At 39.1% G+C, this 18,428-nt stretch overlaps 1 protein-coding gene across 22 annotated transcripts in view; it reads right to left on the reverse strand.

Annotated features, from left to right (window-relative positions):
- SYNE1 (spectrin repeat containing nuclear envelope protein 1) overlaps positions 1 to 18,428 on the reverse strand; it is a 482,603-nt gene that overhangs the window by 103,674 nt on the left and 360,501 nt on the right. For all 22 annotated transcript variants that reach the window (XR_006717653.1, XM_045500062.1, XM_045500061.1 and 19 more), the window contains 10 exons: positions 14,201 to 14,320; positions 12,362 to 12,562; positions 9,831 to 10,004; positions 8,286 to 8,417; positions 7,360 to 7,556; positions 6,548 to 6,680; positions 6,007 to 6,189; positions 4,637 to 4,786; positions 3,607 to 3,783; positions 2,761 to 2,916 (listed from right to left, as the gene is read on the reverse strand). Coding sequence is in view for 21 of the 22 variants with exons in the window: in XM_045500062.1 (XP_045356018.1) it covers positions 2,761 to 2,916; positions 3,607 to 3,783; positions 4,637 to 4,786; positions 6,007 to 6,189; positions 6,548 to 6,680; positions 7,360 to 7,556; positions 8,286 to 8,417; positions 9,831 to 10,004; positions 12,362 to 12,562; positions 14,201 to 14,320 (1,623 nt within the window). In the remaining variant the exon portion in view is untranslated. The remainder of the gene's footprint in view (positions 1 to 2,760; positions 2,917 to 3,606; positions 3,784 to 4,636; positions 4,787 to 6,006; positions 6,190 to 6,547; positions 6,681 to 7,359; positions 7,557 to 8,285; positions 8,418 to 9,830; positions 10,005 to 12,361; positions 12,563 to 14,200; positions 14,321 to 18,428) is intronic.

An 18,428-nucleotide genomic window follows, 5' to 3' on the forward strand; every position in this document is an offset into this window, starting at 1 on the left:
CATTTTTTATGTTGGTTTAAATGAATAAATCACCTCTGAAAGAGTGGGAAAGTATTCAAGATGTTCTAAACAAAATAAAGGTTGAATCCAGTCACCGATTTAAGTCTGCTGGCTTGAACATCACACTTTGGTCCAGAGGAACAATTTCTCAAAAATGACAATAAATTTTTATCAAGGTTTATGGTACTGCCAAATAGAACCTGCCGTTAAGCTGTGGTGATTTATACGTGATGCCCCAAAATAACTGCGTGGGTTACTGTCATTCTGTTCTTTGTTTCAAAAAAAAAAAAATGACTAAATTTGAAATCGCTAATTGGCATTGGTGTGAAGTTCTTTAAGCCACATTTCAAGCTTTCCCTCCTGACACTGCCTTGTGTGACCTTCCGGGAGAGACTCAAATTTGGGTCCGAAAAGGAGTAAAACTTGGCCAAAACTCCGCTTCGTTTTCTGGTAGTAACATCTCTGTTAAATAAAAGGTACGGTCATGAAAAAAAAGCAAAATGGAAAATGGCAGGCAAAAAGTACATTAATGAGATGAAAAAGAAACAGGAGCTCTCTGCTCCTTCTCCGCCTGTGCTCTGTCTCTGTCTCTCTCAAAAATAAATAAACATTAAAAAAAAATTTTTTTAAAGGGGTGCCTGGGTGGCTCAATCAGTTAAGCATCTGACTTCAGCTCAGGTCATTGATCTTAAGCCATTCCCGAGTTTGAGCCCCACGTCGGGCTCTGTGCTGACAGCTCAGAGCCTGGAGCCTGTTTCAGATTCTGTGTCTACCTACTCTCTGTCCCTCCCCTGTTCATGCTCTGTCTCTGTCTGAAAAATAAATAAATGTTAAAAAAAAAAAAAAACTTAAAAAAAAAAGTAGGAGAGAAAGAAGTAAAAAGGAAAAGCTAGGGGCACCTGGGTGGCTCAGTCACTTAAGCGCCCAACTTTCGTTCAAGTCATGATCTCATGGTTTATGAGTTCAAGCCCTGTGTCAGGCTCTATGCTGATAGCTCAGAGCCTGAAGCCTGCTTCGGATTCTGTGTCTCCCTCTCCCTCTGCCCCTCCCCAACTCATGCTCTTTCCCTCTGAAAAATCAATAAAAATTAAAGATGAATTTTTTTAAAAAGGAAAAGTTAATGCATTATTTCACTTCTAACAGTAAAGTTTATCACAATGATAGAACAAAGAAGCACTAATTTTGCTAATTATCTTTTCATTTTAATGGAAACACTCAGGAGCTTAAGAGGTCAGACTTCTCATCCCTCGAAGTAAAATTGTGAAATTCTGGATTTTTTGGCGCATTTTGATATACAAAAATTGATGGCCAAAATTAGAAACACAACTGGCCCCTGGAAACCCGGAAATGCTATGAGGCTAGGTGAGGCATAATTTTGGTCTTCAGTCTTTTATACACCCATCTTCTGATGAGAAGCATATTTTTAATTTCAGGGTATTTCTCTATACGTTGGTTCTGCCGTATTTATGCACGCTGGAAATTACAATCCATTAGCGCGTCAGCCCAGCACAAAGGTATCTGCTCTTCCGTTTCTAAATGGAAAAGCTTTGACTGAGAGTTTAAATAGATCTTTCTTTACATCTGCCCCCAGAAAAAATTGCCAGTTGGAAGGAAGAGTGTTATGAAAGGCCTTTCTTTTTGGAGTCTACAATATAAAAACAAGATTTGGGGAAAGGTGCGTTCCTGTAGAATGACTTTATAGTTGAGTCTTCGGCTGTTCTTGGGAAACACTACAGAGAACCATCACAGCTGCTCCGTGTATTAGAAATCACTGAATTATTTCAAAATTTTATTACAGCATCACCTGCAATAACTCACATTTCTTTTGCATAAACAAGAATACCTGAGCAAATATTAAGTGTTCCTAAGTCACTGGAAACCATTTAGAGCATGTTCACTCCACTTGCAGGAGAGACTCTCACCATTAAGGATAAAATGAGCGGATGTTGCTGGAGCTTCCCAGAGGACGTGGGAGAAAGTAACGCTGTTGTCTGAGGAGCCCTCTGCTCCTTAGAGTTGAAAACAGAACTCAGTCAAGCCTCTAGCGCTAACGCCCATTTATGGGAAATACAGGGGATACAGAGGACATCTTAAAGGAAGTCCACAGGCTAATCCTGAACATGGGACCAGTCTACACATTCTGCAACAAGTTAGTTTTATTAACAAATACTGAGGAGGCTTAAGAGATCTAATAACAAATGTGGCATGTGGACATTGTTGTATCCCTATGTGAACAAATTAACTGGAAAAAAAAAAAGACGTTTTAAAGAAAATTGTAGAGACAGTGTTATGAGCTGAGCATCGAATAGCATTAAGGGATTATTGTCAAAGTTTTTGTGGTGGTAAGGATGTTATGTTTATGTATGAAAATGTCAACTTCTTAGAGATGTGTATTATAGCATGCAGGAATCAAATGACATGATGTCTGGGATTCACTATAAAATATTTAAGAAAAGGAGTAATTCAGGAAAATATGTCAAAATGTTTAATTATTAAATCTGATGAGCAGCATGTGGGAGTTGGTAGCACTGTGTCCACCTCAGAGCGTGTCTCAAGATTCTCATAATTTCAAATTATTTTAAATAGGTGAAAAACATAATAGTTAAAAAAAAAAACCTCATAAACTCACATAATCAGAGAAATTCATTACCAAATACAACTTTTTTCAGTAGTTAACTCTCAGCTCCCAGGGCCAGAAAACTCCTTTGGCACCTGCCACGAAACTGTGACAGATGCATGTCAGCCCCCCGGGCAACGTACCTGACAGTCTTTCATCGCGCTTTGAACTGAAGCCTGATCTCCAATTCGATGCTGTTGCTTTAGTTTGTTTTCCTGGGTTTCATACCAAGTTTTCAGACTTTGCACATTATTTTCATATTCTGACCAAGATTCCAATAAGCCTTCCAACAGCTGGATCTGAACACACATAATGAAATGAAGTTTGCAATTTCATTTTAAAATCAAATCACTGGCACTCAAGCCACCATTTCCTCCAGTTACTCAAGCCACTACTCCCTCTAAATTAAGAGCTTTTAAGATACAGCTTATTGTATAGAGGATTAAAAAACAAATCTTATAAAGTATAAGTCGGTGACTAACTAGTATTGGTAATTAAGTAAAGTCAACTTGGAAAGGCAAAAGAAGTTAAGGGGCACCTTTAAAAAAGTAAAACAGGGGCGCCTGGATGGCTCAGTCGGTTAAGCGTCCGACTTCGGCTCAGGTCATGATCTCACGGTCGTGAGTTCGAGCCCCGCGTCGGGCTCTGTGCTGACCGCTCAGAGCCTGGAGCCTGTTTCAGATTCTGTGTCTCCCTCTCTCTGACCCTCCCCATTCATGCTCTGTCTCTCTCTGTCTCAAAAATAAATAAACGTTAAAAAAAAAATTAAAAAAAAAAAAAGTAAAACAACGTACAATGGGTGAAGAGTAGAAGACGAATAAGAGAAAATCATGAACGAGAGTAAAGAATATTTGGCGCAATGGGGTTCAGTGGTGTCCCCTTCAGAAACGTTTGTGTGCTGTGTGAAGCTATACTGCTTGTGAAATGAGTTTTCTTTACAGACCGTCTCTGGTCTTGGCATGTTGGACAGCACGGGCCACGTGGCTTACCTTCTCAGTCACTAGACCCTGCAGGATTTGCCAACTTTTATTCATGGCTCCAAGTTGCTCAGCAAAATCAGTCTTGTCACTGCGTTTACTTTCCACATCCTGACTGCTGATTTGTAGCACGGACTGATTCACAAAATCAACTGTCAACTGTTTACAGTTAATATCTATCTTAAAACCCTGAAAAGTGAAGGGAGGAAATAAAGAAACAAGGTTACGCACATAAATGTCTTATATTTTATCAGGAATTGGAAAGCCTTAAACAACCTTAATCTTATCATTTCTGTGATTTAGTCCAAATGACACAATCTGCTTATAATTATATAACTCGTTATTATCAGAAATTGAATATATACATATAATATATGAACATACTGAATTTATAAAAGTATAAATTACTGACTTGAATACATAAAAATTTATGAAATTTTGAATTTATTAATATATTGAATATAAATATGTGTATACATTTTAGGTAGAGGATGTATGTAGAATTGGATAAATTGTCTAACCTCACTATAACATACTCATAAATTATAGCATTTATTTTTATTATTTTTTAAATGACACAAAATCTTATTCAAAATTATTCCTGGGGCACCTGGGTGGCTCAGTTGATTAACCGACCGACTCTTGATTTCTGCTCAGGTCATGATCTTGCAATTCATGGGTTCGAGCCCCGCATCGAGCTGTGCACTGACAGAGTGAAGCCTACTTAGGATCCTGTCTCCCTCTCTCTCTGCCCTCCCCCTGCTGGCTTAACCTCTCTGTCTCTGTCTCTCTCTCTCTCTCTCTCTCTCAGAATAAGTAAACATTGAAAAAAATTTTTAAAAATTATTCCTCACACCGGACAGCTTTTCTATGTCTACAACTAGGGAGGCAGTTTTTTTTTTTTTACCCTTGTACCCTTATCTGGTCACTATGTATGAAACATCCACTCCAAAATCTGATGTGCATAATTTGAGTTTTGAGTTCTTTTGAATGAACTAGTCCTAAAATATGAAAAGTTAAAAGAAAAAAAAAATTCCACTACCTTGTATTTCTGAAGGTATTCATGAATTGCCTTGTAACCTATCGAATTTTTTATGTTCTCTTCATCCTTTTGAATAACATTTTCCATGAGAGAAATCCAAGTCGTCAGTTCAGAAATGGCATGGCGGGACGGCAGCTTATCCATCTGGAGCTGCCCAAGTAAGAGACAGAAGGAATGCACAAGGGTTAAAATTCAAACCAACTTTCTGCCAACCCCAAAACCCTACGTTAATATTTATTGACGTGCCGAAAGAGATAACACTTCTTAATGACATTTTTGGATCTTAACCTTATTACAAGCTTGACATTAAACATCAGGCAAACAATGAACAATAATAGGCATCTTATGTTCACTTGACATCCAATACTATAAACATTGTATAAACACTAACTAATTAATCAAAATACCAGCAAGAAGGAAATATTATTCTTATTTTATAGCTAGTTTTATGAGTTAAAAAAAAACCTAACTACAAAACATTCAACAGATGTATTTTATTAATTATCTTGTAAAAATTTCTGTGTATTATGACTCAGGAATGTTAAAGGAAGAAAGAAAAATACCACATTACAAACTATCATTTTCTAGATTTTTGGCACTCTAATATTTATTCCTAAGAGCATGGCCAATTTCCTTACTCTTTAACTAAAATATAGTTAGATTTATGAATCTTACTTAATCTAACATACGTTTTTGCAGTTACTTATTACAATGATTTGGAGGAACAAGGGCAATCATTTACAATATTTATGAACTTCTTTGTGGTGCAGAAAGATATAGAGATGATTGTGAGATGTTTCCTGCCCCTCCTGGAAATATATAGTTGTTGACTAGGAGGGATGAGACCCAAACATTAAACACAGCTATCATACCTGGTAGAGTGATGAATATCAAAGAGAGGTAAATATACATTGTCTGGGATCCAGGGAAGGGAGGTATATTTCCAGAGAAGAGAAGTACTTAAATTTATTGAATGCCAGTTGCTCTATTATGGGCGAGATTATAAGTCTTGAAAATACATTGTGATTGAATTCTTGTAACTATTCACTTTATGAGGGAAGTGGAGCAACCCACATTATACAAAGAAAGTTTAAACAAGGCCAGATGAAGTTTCTACTACAACTACACACACACACACACGCACACACACACACACACACTAAAGAAGTTGTCCTTGGAAGAAATGACATTTGTAGGTATGGCTTTGTAGAACAGCTCACCTTTAGTGTGCAGAACAATGGAAGAGAGAAAAGGCAAACTGTCCATGACAGATCAGATCTCCATTTGAAAGCAAAAGTGGATTAGCACTCTTTCCATTGACTACTGCTTAAATCAATGGTTATGAATTAAACCTATGATTATTTCTATACCTGGTGGAGCTTTTCCTGTACAGTCGGAATATTTGTCAGCAGATCAGTCCACTGGCTGTCAATGTGTGACAGTTCTGAACGTAGGGAAGCCGTGTCCACTTTCTTTAATCGAAGAAGCTGATTTCCGATGCTCAGAACAGATGATTTCAGGGAAGATTTCGCATCCACTTCTTTGGAAAACTCCTAAAAGAAGCAGCAATGTTCAAATCAGGATTAAATAGTTAGACCTTTAATTTAAGAAAAGAGAACCATTTACTACATAAACAATTTTTCTATACGTCTTCAAGAGGAGTTATGCTAAGCACTCCAGAGGACCAAAAAAAAAAAAAAAAAAAAAAAAGAAAGAAAAGAAAGTATACCATTGCCTTGAATGAAAGCCAACAATGAAGCCATTCCTTGAAAATTACTTTAATGAGGCAATGTTGAACCCTAGTATTTTGCATAATTATTGACCACACATAGTTAACATTGACAAATTCTCTTCAGCTTGGCTTACTAAGTATATAAAATTGAATCAAATGTTTTAGATTCTTAGGCTTACCAGGAAAGCATTTAGATGATCACGGACCATTTCCAGTTCTTGTGGGACTGTCACAGATTGTTGAGTCCAAAATTCTAGCCTGTCTTTTGCAGACTGTAACCAGTGAATAAGTTCTGCAGATTCGCTTTGATATCTGTAATTATATTAATGCATCTATCAAGTAAACCTCTGATACCTCCTTTCTGCTAACCCATGTTATTCAGCAAGGCCAATTTTAAAACAAGAGATACAACAGGTCTGGGAGAATAATGCCCTGCATGGGACACTCTCAAATTCCCTTCAAATTTAAACATGAAGCAAGCTTCAGCTTTCCCATTTCTAAGCTGAATGCAAAAAAAGTATGTATCTTTCTCCTACTCATTCACAATGAGAATATTTAGAAAATATTAGATGACTATTATTAAAAGTTCTTAGAAGTAAAGGTGGCATAGAAATAGAGTATTTCATGATGTAAAATCAACCCTCCACTTCTCCTGAATACTTCCCATTGCCCTTACTTTCTTGAACATACTTTCATTCTATGTCCCCTTCTAAGGTTTTCCTGTGAACACCCATGTACAGCCAATAGGCAAGGGAGGATCAGAGCTCAAAGGTCAGGGGCATTGGGTACCTGCTTCCCTGCCCACTTCTACTTGCGTGTTTATACAATTGTCCAAGAATCTAAGGGAGGGAAGGCTTTGTTTTCGCCTTTATTTTCCAAATTACAAGCTAAGTGCCTAGGGGGACCTTATCTTCTTTAAGCCCATACCCACTAGTGTTAGAAAGAGCCCGCAGCGCTAATCTAAAACTATGTGTAACAGCCATTGTATTACCTGGTCCAGTGTTTCAGTACTGTTTCCAATCTGTGAAGTTCCTTCGACACTTTGTTGGTATTATCCAACCACTGTTCTCCCAGTTGATTGAGCTGGCTTTCTAGATCTGAGCAGCTAATGGATATGAGCAGTCGTTTCCCATCATCTAACACCTGATATAATTTGGGCTGGTATTCATGAAGGCTGGATTTCAAATGCTAAAATTGATTGAAAATACCAGGTTAAAACTTTGGATGATGCACTTTTTTTTCTCTTCAAGAATTATAGTTTCTCTGGTGCTCATAATGTTCTGTTCCCTATTAGTCAGAATTCAACCGTTTGCACCCAAGAAACGTTGAGATGGCTCACCTATATTTAAGTATAGATGTCCTTCTTTTTTCTTTCTGTAGTAACTTCAGGTACACTTAAAACTATCAAGCTGTAATTAAGAATAGTGTGACACCAACACGTACCACAGAAAATGCTCAGTTGAATTTTCAAAAAGAGATCTCACATTAAATAAAGAAAAAAGGGGGCGCCTGGGCGGCTCAGTTGGTCACATGGCCGACTTCGGCTCAAGTCAGGATCTTGCGGTTCGTGGGCTTGAGCCCCGCATCAGGCTCTGTGCTGACAGCTCAGAGCCTGGAGCCCGCTTCGAATTCTCTGTCTCCCTCTCTCTCTCTGCCCCTCCCCTGCTCACACTCAGCCTCTCTATCAAAAGTAAATAAACAGGGGAAAAAAAAAAAAAAAAGAAAAAAGATCTTATGTTCCTATTATAAAACAAATACTTAAAATCTATCTGCTTTCAACAATGTTAATAGCTTGAAATAAAAGTAAAAGTACTTAATAAAATATTTGCAAGTTTGTTTAGATTCAGTTAAAACCACAGGGAAGTTTCAAAAGGAAATGTGGCAACTTTTCACACTGAGATGCCATTGGACGCTGACCTGGTAGAGTGTTATCCGGTCGATGAGCCTCTCCTCGCTCTCCTCCACCAATCCCACACTTGGGATGCTACTTTCCACCACCTCCAGCTGTTTGCTGAGCGCCTGGTGGTCTTCATCCAGATGAGACCATGTCTAGAAACACAGTATCAGTCTGTAAGCTAAAAAAATTCTTATTATGGGGCACCCAGGTGGCTCATTCAGTTGAGCGTCCGACTTCAGTTCAGGTCATGATCTCGCGGTCCATGAGTTCGAGCCCCGCGTCAGGCTCTGTGCTGACGGCTCAGAACCTGGAGCCTGCTTCGGATTCTGTGTCTCCCTCTCTCTCTGCCCCTTCCCCACTCATACTCTCTCTCTCTCTCTCTCTTAAAAATAAATAAACATTAAAAAAAAATCCTCATTAAAGAGCCACGATCTTCTTTTTGTGCAAAGTACGCATTCAACAGATTCACTTCAAAGTTATGTTGGAAGGGCGCCTGAATGGCTCAAGTCGGTTAAGCACCCCGCTCTTGATTTTGGCTCAGGTCATGATCTCATGGTTCATGAGTTCGAGTTCAAGCCCTGTGTCAGGCTCTGAGCTGATGCTTGGGATTCTCTCTCTTCCTCTCTCTTTGCCCCTCTTCTGCTCTCTCTTTCTCTCTCTCACTCAAAACAAATTAAAAAATAAAAAATACATAGTTAGTTGGAGATGTTTGTGTTTGGTTTGCTTTGGGAAGCAAAAGATGGCTTTGAAGCAAGTAATCAGATGGCGACCCTGAAAAGCATTGCAAACGTGCTTGGGTGTCTATAACCAACCAGCAGTATGAGCGTGGGCAAGTTACTAAACTTCTCTGAACCTCAGAGAAGTTTAATTTATAACATGTATAACATTAAAAATGTTTAATTTATAACATTAAACAAATGGGGATAATAACAACTATCTTGTCCATCATGAGGATGAAATGATAATGTACATGGTGCATCTGGAACATATCAGGCATCTGATATGCGTGGTTTCATTCTTTACCACAGTAATGATGAGGGCATGATTTCAGCAAAAGGGCAGGGTGTGTTTACTTCATGTAGTAAAGCAAAGTAAATATGTTACATTCACAAACAAAAAAAGCTACCACAAACATTTAATAAATATAAATATATAGCATAGACATTCTACTAAGGAGAAATCCCAAACCACTCGCTCCTAAATTCTCATTTTTATTTTATTTGAAACTGGAAAGTCTTCTTAAAAATCATGTGAAGTCTTTTTCAATAATGGATAGCAAAGATCAGCCACTCTTTAGTTTCACTGTCAACACCCCAAATACCATCACGCCCTGTCCAAAGTCAGTATTCGATAAATCTAGCTGACTCATGGCATGGCACAGCCTTTTCCAAACATAAATAGGAAATACAAGGGAAACAAGACAGAACACGAGGCTGAGTCTGAGGGACTCCGAGAATTGGGAGTTCCAATTCTGAGGTGAATTGCACAAATAAATACATCTTCCATTAAGGGTATGCTTTGCAGTTGGGTCTGCTGTAGGAAAGGTGTTACATCAGGAGTCTCACCTCTAGAATGTACTCCAACTCCACACCCCTCTTGTGAGCCCGTTTCAGTACAGCTGAAGCCTGTGTCATCAGTTCTGTGTGGAACTGCGTTTCTTGTAGGACCGCAAAGTTGATTATCTTTCTGAAGAGTGTCTCCGTCAGGATCATATGAGATTCCAGGCCTTGAAAGTATTCCTGCAATTTGTCAGGTAGAAAGAGGTCAGGGACTCATTCATATACTACCTTACAATAAAAGCTGCTTCACATGTAAAAGCTGATGGAACTCAGGCAATATATGAGCATTATCTTCCCACCTCTGCAAGACCCTGCCTCACGTAGGCACTCATGGCTTCCCGCAGAGAAGGGAACTCCAGTCTCTTAATTGGCCTCTCATCCCTCCCCTCAAGTGCACTGACATGTGATGTGCTGTAGATACTCTGTCCCCGCAAACAGAGCCCTTCAGATGTGACCAGCTGTTGATAAAACTCCTCTGCTCTCCAAATGCCTCATCCCTGTATACGATCTGGAAGACTCTCATTAACTCCAGCACACAAATTGGCCTCCCTTGTCCCTCAGACACATTGGCAACCAGTCTCCCCTCTTTGGCCTCTGTGTATATGCCATACTTCCCAAGATGTCCTCACTTGACACATTCATGACTTTCCTTCCTTTATGGTTGGGCTTGAACTCTACTCTTCCGAATTCCCAGAGCATTTGTTGTGCTCCAATACTCACTGCCAAGCACAGCCTGACATGTACGGATTGCTGTTACACAGTTTTAAATTTCCCTTTTATTATACTTACACACGACAGAATGGTAGGCCTTGCACAGTCCTACAAATGTATTTTTAAATGTTAATTTTTTATGTGTAACAGGTCCCAGAGGAGGGAGACAGAGCTCATCCCATGTCCTGTTCCCTCCACTGTGGTCAGGGCTGAAGGGCTGGGAGTTGATAACAATATTTAGTGTGTGCTATATGCTAAAACTCTACCAATGCTTTACTGACCAACTCAGTTAACCTTGTAACAATTCCATGAGGTAGGTAGTTTTAGGTCCCATTTTGTGGGTGAGGACCCTGAACCACCCAGTCTATATAGAACATGTTCACTATAGAGCTCTCCCTCAGAAAATGTCTGGTCAACAGAAGCCAGTATCTTCATTTTTCACTGACAACTATTAAATCATAGACTCTTCAAGTGGGAAGAGAACTTGGAGGTCATTTAGCCCAACATGCACCAAAAACTGATATTCCTTTTACAACCCAATCTCCTGCTAATGGCCTTGGATGGTCTTCCCATGGCCAGGAGAGTTATCTGTTCCATGCAACCAAATCCTTCTAGAGTTCTTTACCTATTGAGCCTACGTCTCTGTTATTTATGCTCATTGATCCTAGCTTCCTCTCTGGAATAACTCAGCATGATACTTTATTGCTGTTGTCAAAGATTTGAGGAAAACCAGCTGTGAACTTTAAAGCAATGTTTTCAAAGCCAAATGATAAGGCTTTAATAAATCACAAAGTTTTGGACAAAACTCCCTGGGAAAAAGAGCATGAAGTGCAATTCCCCCTCCCCCCCAAAAATTTACCTTTATAAGACACCACATGTTAAGAGCTACATGTTAACTAGCATAATGTTAACTATCTATAATCCAAAGGGATTTTCAAAGTTTCCATGCATATGACATTCCTACAGTCTGAGAGTTTGGGTTTCTAGACTGGCAAACTCTTCTTTCTGTAATCATTTTAATAATGCAAGAGTTATTTGTTGTGTGCACATTAAACAGGCATTCCTTTATTAAGGAGTAGTGTCTAACCTGAGCTTGGCCATGGAACATGGCAATCTCAGGCCCCCCAGGTTTGATCATGTAGTAAGAGGACTCACTGTCCCCAAGAATAAACTCTGGAGGCCTACAGCAACCAGAGGAGCATGTGCTTAAGGGCCAGAGGAACTGAGTGATACACGTAAGAGACAGAAACCCCATCCCACAGCTGAATGGGCAGCTCTGCATTCCCAGGGCACAGAGAGGAGCCTTTGTCCAGGGCAACTTCTAGAAGGCAGAGAAAACACCTAGGACTAGAGGAATAAACGGGCATAAAAGACACAGAGGACAAAAGCAGAATTAAGAAGGAAGCTGGGCACTTCGAAGGAAGTCCCCAAGTTTCCCACTGGTTGTAATTTATGATAGGAGAAAGCCTGGCTAATACTAGTGAGGAAGTGATAATTAAAATTACTAGGAACGTTGGTATTCTTTTTAACTCACAAAATTATAGAAACCTATCCTCTATAATTTTCCTGGGCTACTGAATGCCCATGGGTTTGAACATACATTTGTTGCTTAATTTTAAAGAGTAATTTATGCAAGGAGGAACTCTTATATAAAAGATTGATAATAATAGGTTTTACTATTTTACTATATATATATATGTGTGTGTGTGTGTGTGTGTATATATATATATATATATATATATATATATAAATAACAGTGATTGAGAACATGCTTTTGCAACTATATACCCCCCCACCTCACCCCCCCCCCCCCCATCCCTTTTTACCTTATGTTTGTCAAGCAGTTGTTGAATTTCCTCCTTGGAAGACACAATGAGTTTCTGGTCACCCGCCATCTTCTCCTGTCCAGTCTCCAGCAGGTCAGCCAGATCTTGCAGGGCCCTTTCGTACTGACTCTTGAGGGCAAGATTCTGGTTCAGACTACTCCGCCAGGAGCCAATGGTCATCATCAGTTCATCATACATGTCCTATGAAACAGAGACCGTGATACTCACTCTCAGGTCATGTGCTGGCCCTTCTCTGAAAAGCATACTCCCTCCCAAGACCACAACCCAACCAAAAATACTCCTTCAGGTATCTGATTGATGGTGATGCTCTGTATGAAAGGCTCTGCCTGCCTTTCTCATGAGCCTCTTCGAAAACTTCCTTCAAAAGGAGGTAGATTCGACAGCTCTCTTCTCAGGATGTCAAGAGTTTATGGTGCGACGTGGGGCTGAAATGTTGAAAAGTTGTTTGTGTGGCTGAGGGACATGTAAACGTAATTCTAATTTTTTATAACGTTCTTAACATTTACATAGTGTTAGAGTCATTGACTGTAGCATCTTTCATATTTTGTCTGCTACAGAATAATCAGATTTTGGACTATTCCCTAAATAAAGAGCTAGGGAAACAGAGGAGGTTAATGTGAGCAGAAGGACTTTAGGACTTAAAAAGGCAATGTTTTTGCCAAATGTGGTGGAGTAAATAAATAACTATTTAAACTGGAAAGACATTTTAGGAGATGATGATACACCAAACAAAATTTATTTGAACCATATGGACCCGATTAACGTATCATATTAAGGTTTCGCGGGCCAAAATGGTTCAATCTGGAAAAGTTCAACTTTAATGCCTATTTACAACTATGACGTTTGACTCTTACACCTGACATTTAAGCACTGTTGGAAAACCGTCTAAGTGCAAAGTGGGGGCTGTGGGCTAGTGACATTATGAAATGTGAGATAATGGAATGAAGACAGTTAAAATAAAAATGTTCTTTTTAAAATAAGAGCTATTTTATTTTCAAAAAAGGAAGAACTTGTGACCCTGTGCTGGAGTTAATGCTATTAATCCCCAACAGCTCTGTAACAAGCATGCGGAGAAAAGTTAACATGTGTGTATCACTTTTTCTTAATGTAATTTAACTCTGTTGCCCATCAAATGCTCAAGTTTGCCGGTCTAATATCCCAGGTTCTCCCGACCACCCCCCGGGGGCCGGATTTTTGCCTAATCTAAGAAAGCCAATTAAGCCCAAATCATTTCCTATTCCAGGAGGAAGCTGGGAACGCTGCTGAGATCTCAACTACATTCTAGTTTAATTTTTTTGTTGTTGTTCTGGAATTGAAATGCTTTCTCCCATTCAAACATGTATGAAAGATTAACTATAGTTTTGAACACCTGAGAAAAATTACTTTCTAAAAAGTCTTAGTTTGAGCATTTTTTGCCTTTAAAACAGTTTTCTCAGGTAGACTATAATACAGGGTAAATATCCCTCTTTTAACTTTTCTAGGTAGGATTTATAATTCTTATATTTTCTAGAGTAGAAAATAATATGCCACAACTACCCTATACCACAATGCTTAGCCATTGGAATAATAATAAAGCAAATATCAGAAAAAGAATCTTGGAAGTATGAGAATACAATTTATTTCATTGCATTAAATACGGTGAAAGTTGCAGAAAATTTTCTATTTTCTGAAACTTTCACCATATTTAGGACAAAGATTAGGGATGAAATGACATGAATTTTATGGAGAGAAACCAAGAAAATAAACAAAATAATTCTTTTCTTGATATCCAGTTAGGATGTATCATCGAAGCTGAATGCTATTAGTAGAAAACCATACCTGAAGTTTGGACAGTTCCTGCATGGAAGGCTGCTCAATCTGCAACTTGTCACCACGCTTTTTTAATTCAATGATTTCTGCATCCAATTCCTTTAGCCCATCTTCAGCCTGTTGCATTGCCTGTGTAAGATTTATGAAATTTCATTAGAACTCCCACAACTCCCCACGCACAATGTGATTATTATATCTATTTGTTCTTGCCTTCACATCAAACTTTTTCAATGCCTACAAAAAGACTCCTTTCAATACAGCATAAAACCATGACCATCTAGTATACAGAAAAGAGAAGGAGGCCCTTTGTTACACCACAGTCAGCTGACTTACAGGTAAGGAGGCAGGAGGGACTTCGTGTGGAGGGTTGGGAGAACAATGGCTTTCTTAAACAAATAAGGGAATTTGTGAACAGCAACACCTAAAAGAGAAGCATGCCTTAGGACATGGTTAGCAAAGGTGTTTGCCCAAGATTTTCTAGGGGAACAGGTTCTGGTCTCCTGAAATGCAGTTTAAGCATCCTTGGAGAGAGATTCAGCAAGGCAAGAGGACAATATGTCAACGTGGTCAGGAAAAGCTTACTCTCTGCTTAGTGGAAAAGCAAGCAATCAACAGCTATTACAGTGGCCCCTGGTGCTAAGCCTTCTCTTCCCAGTGTGAGGTCTGAAGAAGTGGAACACGCTCTCACCCAGGCCTTCAAGGAGCTTACAGTCTGGTTAGGAAGCCAGAGTAAACAGAGCAAAACAAAACAAGGGTGAATCCAATCAGGTACTCAACTCGCGGTAACTCATCCCTGTTAGAGGAGTTTGGAGAAGGGAGACAGCACTGGATCCTGGAGCAGGCTAAGTAGACTTTTGCAAGAAACACAACGTCAGTTGCCCTGAAGGATGAAAAGAACATGGACTCCAGATGGCAGATGAAACATATGCATCTTGCTTTCCCTTTCCTGAATCCCCTCTACAAACAGCAAATATTTTGTTTACCCGCCTCCCCCCACCCACCCAAATCTACAAGGATAAAGAAACAGGAAAGAAGACAGTACCAGCAAAATTTTGAAAGCTGGAATTCAGGATACATGATAATTGACTTAAGAAATCTGAGAAAGTGTGGGGCGCCTGGGTGGCTCAGTGGGTTAAGTGTTGGACTTTGGCTCAGGTCATGACCTCACGGTTCGTGGGTTCGAGCCCCGCATCGGGCTCTGTGCTGACAGCTTGGAGCCTGAAGCCTGCTTCTGATTCTGTGCCTCCCTCTCATCTATCTCTCTCTGCCCCTCCCCCTGCTCACACTCTGTATCTCTCTCTCTCAAAAGGAAATAAACATTAATTTTTTTTTTTTTTAAAGCAAGAAATCTGAGAAAGACGAATCCTAAACTCACAGGAGATCTACATTACCAGGCTTATAGCAGCAGGAGTCTCTAGAACTCCGGGTGGGTAGGATGGGGAGCCAAACAAAGAGGGCTGGTAAAAAAGCTGCTTAAAGAGCAGTTATGTTCCCAGAGCCCCTTTCTCAATCCACACTGCCCCTTTCCTTCCCCGAGAAAGATAGGGAGTTCATTTTCTAGAGAAGGTGGAACAGATAGTCTCTGGAATGAGGGGGAACCAGTTGCAGATTTGAGTACTTGATGGAAAACAGAGAGATACATGACTGAATGCCCACAGAAAGCTACATGGGGAGCCCTGGCATCTTCTAGAGTACTGCAGCCTGGATTTTCTGATAAATAGCCCACACAATTCAGTAATTCTCAAAACTGTCAAGCCACATCCATACACAAAGTTCTCTGTCAGCTGTTTAGTTCTCCATCCTAAATGTGAAGAGACAACAAAGATTTCCATAATCTCAGAAGCCTCTAACACAAAAGATGGAGACTAAAGTAAACAAACAAATAAAAGCAGGCTGGAGGGAGACAGACCATACAGGAAAAATAAAACTTGAGCCAAAAAATCATAATCTATCCAGAGAGCCTACAAAAGATAATGCATCTATTAGAAAAAGAACAGAATAAAGGATTGTTCAGAGACCAAAATGAGCTCAGGGAAAATTAAACACATGAGAGCAGAAATACAAAACTCCCATAGAAAAGTATAGAGTTGAAATCTAGGAAGTCTTCCAAAATATAGAGCAAAATATCTCTTAACAACAATAACAAAAAAAATTAAAAGACTGGACCAGAATATCCAACATCTGCATAAAAAGAGTTTCAGAAAGGGAGACAGATCAAATGGAGAAATAAAAAATATTAAATCAATCATTAGACAACTTTCCAGACGGAAAGAGGAAAGCTGTTAAAATAGCCTACGGAATGCCCAGCCCAGTGGATAAAACAGACCCTTTCCCAGGAGTGCCACTGTGACATCTTTGGGAATCAGAACAATTTTAGGTTCCTCAAGCCAACACCAGAAGCTAGAAAACAATGAGGCAAAAGCCTCAAGACTCTATAGAAAACTGATTTCCAAGCAAGAATTTTATAGTGAGCCAAGCTATCAGTAAAGTGTGAACATAGTATAATAACATTTTCAGATACGCAAACTATCAAAAAATGTATCCAGTATGCATCCTTTCTTAGTAAGGATATGTACTAACAAAACAAGGAAGCCACACAATAAAGACAGACTTGAGACTCAGAAAAGAAAAGATCCAACAGAGGGAGAAGTGATGGAAATTCTCAGAATAATGGTAAAGGGAGGTCCCTGGAAGTCAGGCTTATGGGGACATGTCTGTTCAAGATCAGAATGACATGGCTCAAAAGATGAATATACCGAGAGGTGTCACTCTCATGCCTCCTGCTATTATTACCTTTTTAACCGAGGGTAGGATGGAATTAGCACATTTTCCTCCTTATTCAGCTTTCCCCTTATTCAAAAAAATGGTATAGTTATTTATTTTTATCTGTGGAATTCACTTTAGTGATGTTGGTCAATAATTAGTAAAAAATGTTACTTGTGATCATACATGTCCTATATTTCACATTAGAAATTCAAGGAAAATTGGGGCGCCTGGGTGGCTCAGTCAGTTGAGCGACCGACTTTGCCTCAGATCATGATCTCACGGTTTGTGAGTTTGAGCCCCACGTTGGGGTCTGTGCTGACTGCTCAGAACTTGGAACCTGCTTCAGATTCTGTGTCTCCCTCTTTCTCTGCTCCTCCCCTGCTTGCGCGCTGTCTCTCTTTTTCTCAAAAATAAAATAAACATTAAAAAAAAAAAAAAGAAATTCAAGGAAAACCATCACTATAGTTGCTGAAATCTTTTTTTTTTTTTTTTTGGAATCAGGTATGTTAAAAGCCAAAAAATTTTTAAAAAGTATAAATTTTAAAAAGTTCCTTTTAGGTAGAAGATAGGACACAGAAGAATGCTTTTTAATTTGGGGAAAATGAGGGATTTAAAAAAACAGATGAAATTATGATCGAGAAAAATGGACATTCACATATAGTATTGCAAATTATTTTAGGTGATGTCTCCCATGGATGGACAGATAGATCTAGCTTTCTATCTAGAGAAATATTTCAGGGGATCTGTATCACGGATAATTCTCTGTAGTCTACTCATAGAACCCTTAGAGGTCTACTGAAATTAGGTTAAGAAATTCCATTAAAACATACACTTTTCAAATTATTTAGCTTATGAAATGGGAGATACTATACATAACATCCTTTCCATTTCTTTTCTCCTCCTTGTTTTCAGTGACATCACACTAGTTAGAATTCTCCTTCCTTCTCATCAGTAAAGCTCAGTGAAGCCTCTTGAGGTGTATCTTGCTTCCTGACCTGGCAATGTCCTGTCCACCATCCAGGAGCAGGATCTGGCCTTGACATTCACTTTCACCTTCAAACATCCCCAGTGACTCTTCACTGCCAGTGGTCTCCAAGGTGAGCGCAAGTACCCAAAAAAGTGTATGAGATGATTTGTGAGGGTGAAACGCTATGTCTTTCATTTATATTCAACCATATTCTTTTGAATTTTCATTTTTGTGTATGCTTTCTAACACAGTACCTGCTTATAACTCATAAATAAGTAAACACACAAATACTTGTGGTGTGTGCTGATCTTTTTAACTAATGAGATATGCAATCAATAAAGTTCAGAGAAAAGTGAAGAAAGTCCAAATATTCTGACATGCTAAAGAATCTACAAGCTGCCACAAATGTACTCATCCAAACTTATTTCCCCTCCGTTGTTTTCATTCATCATAAAGTCAGCTAAATAGGATTCCTTGCTTTTCTCCAGAAGCGCTCTGAATTGT

This window comes from Leopardus geoffroyi, chromosome B2 (genome assembly GCF_018350155.1).
Source record: "Leopardus geoffroyi isolate Oge1 chromosome B2, O.geoffroyi_Oge1_pat1.0, whole genome shotgun sequence".
NCBI lineage: Eukaryota > Metazoa > Chordata > Mammalia > Carnivora > Felidae > Leopardus > Leopardus geoffroyi.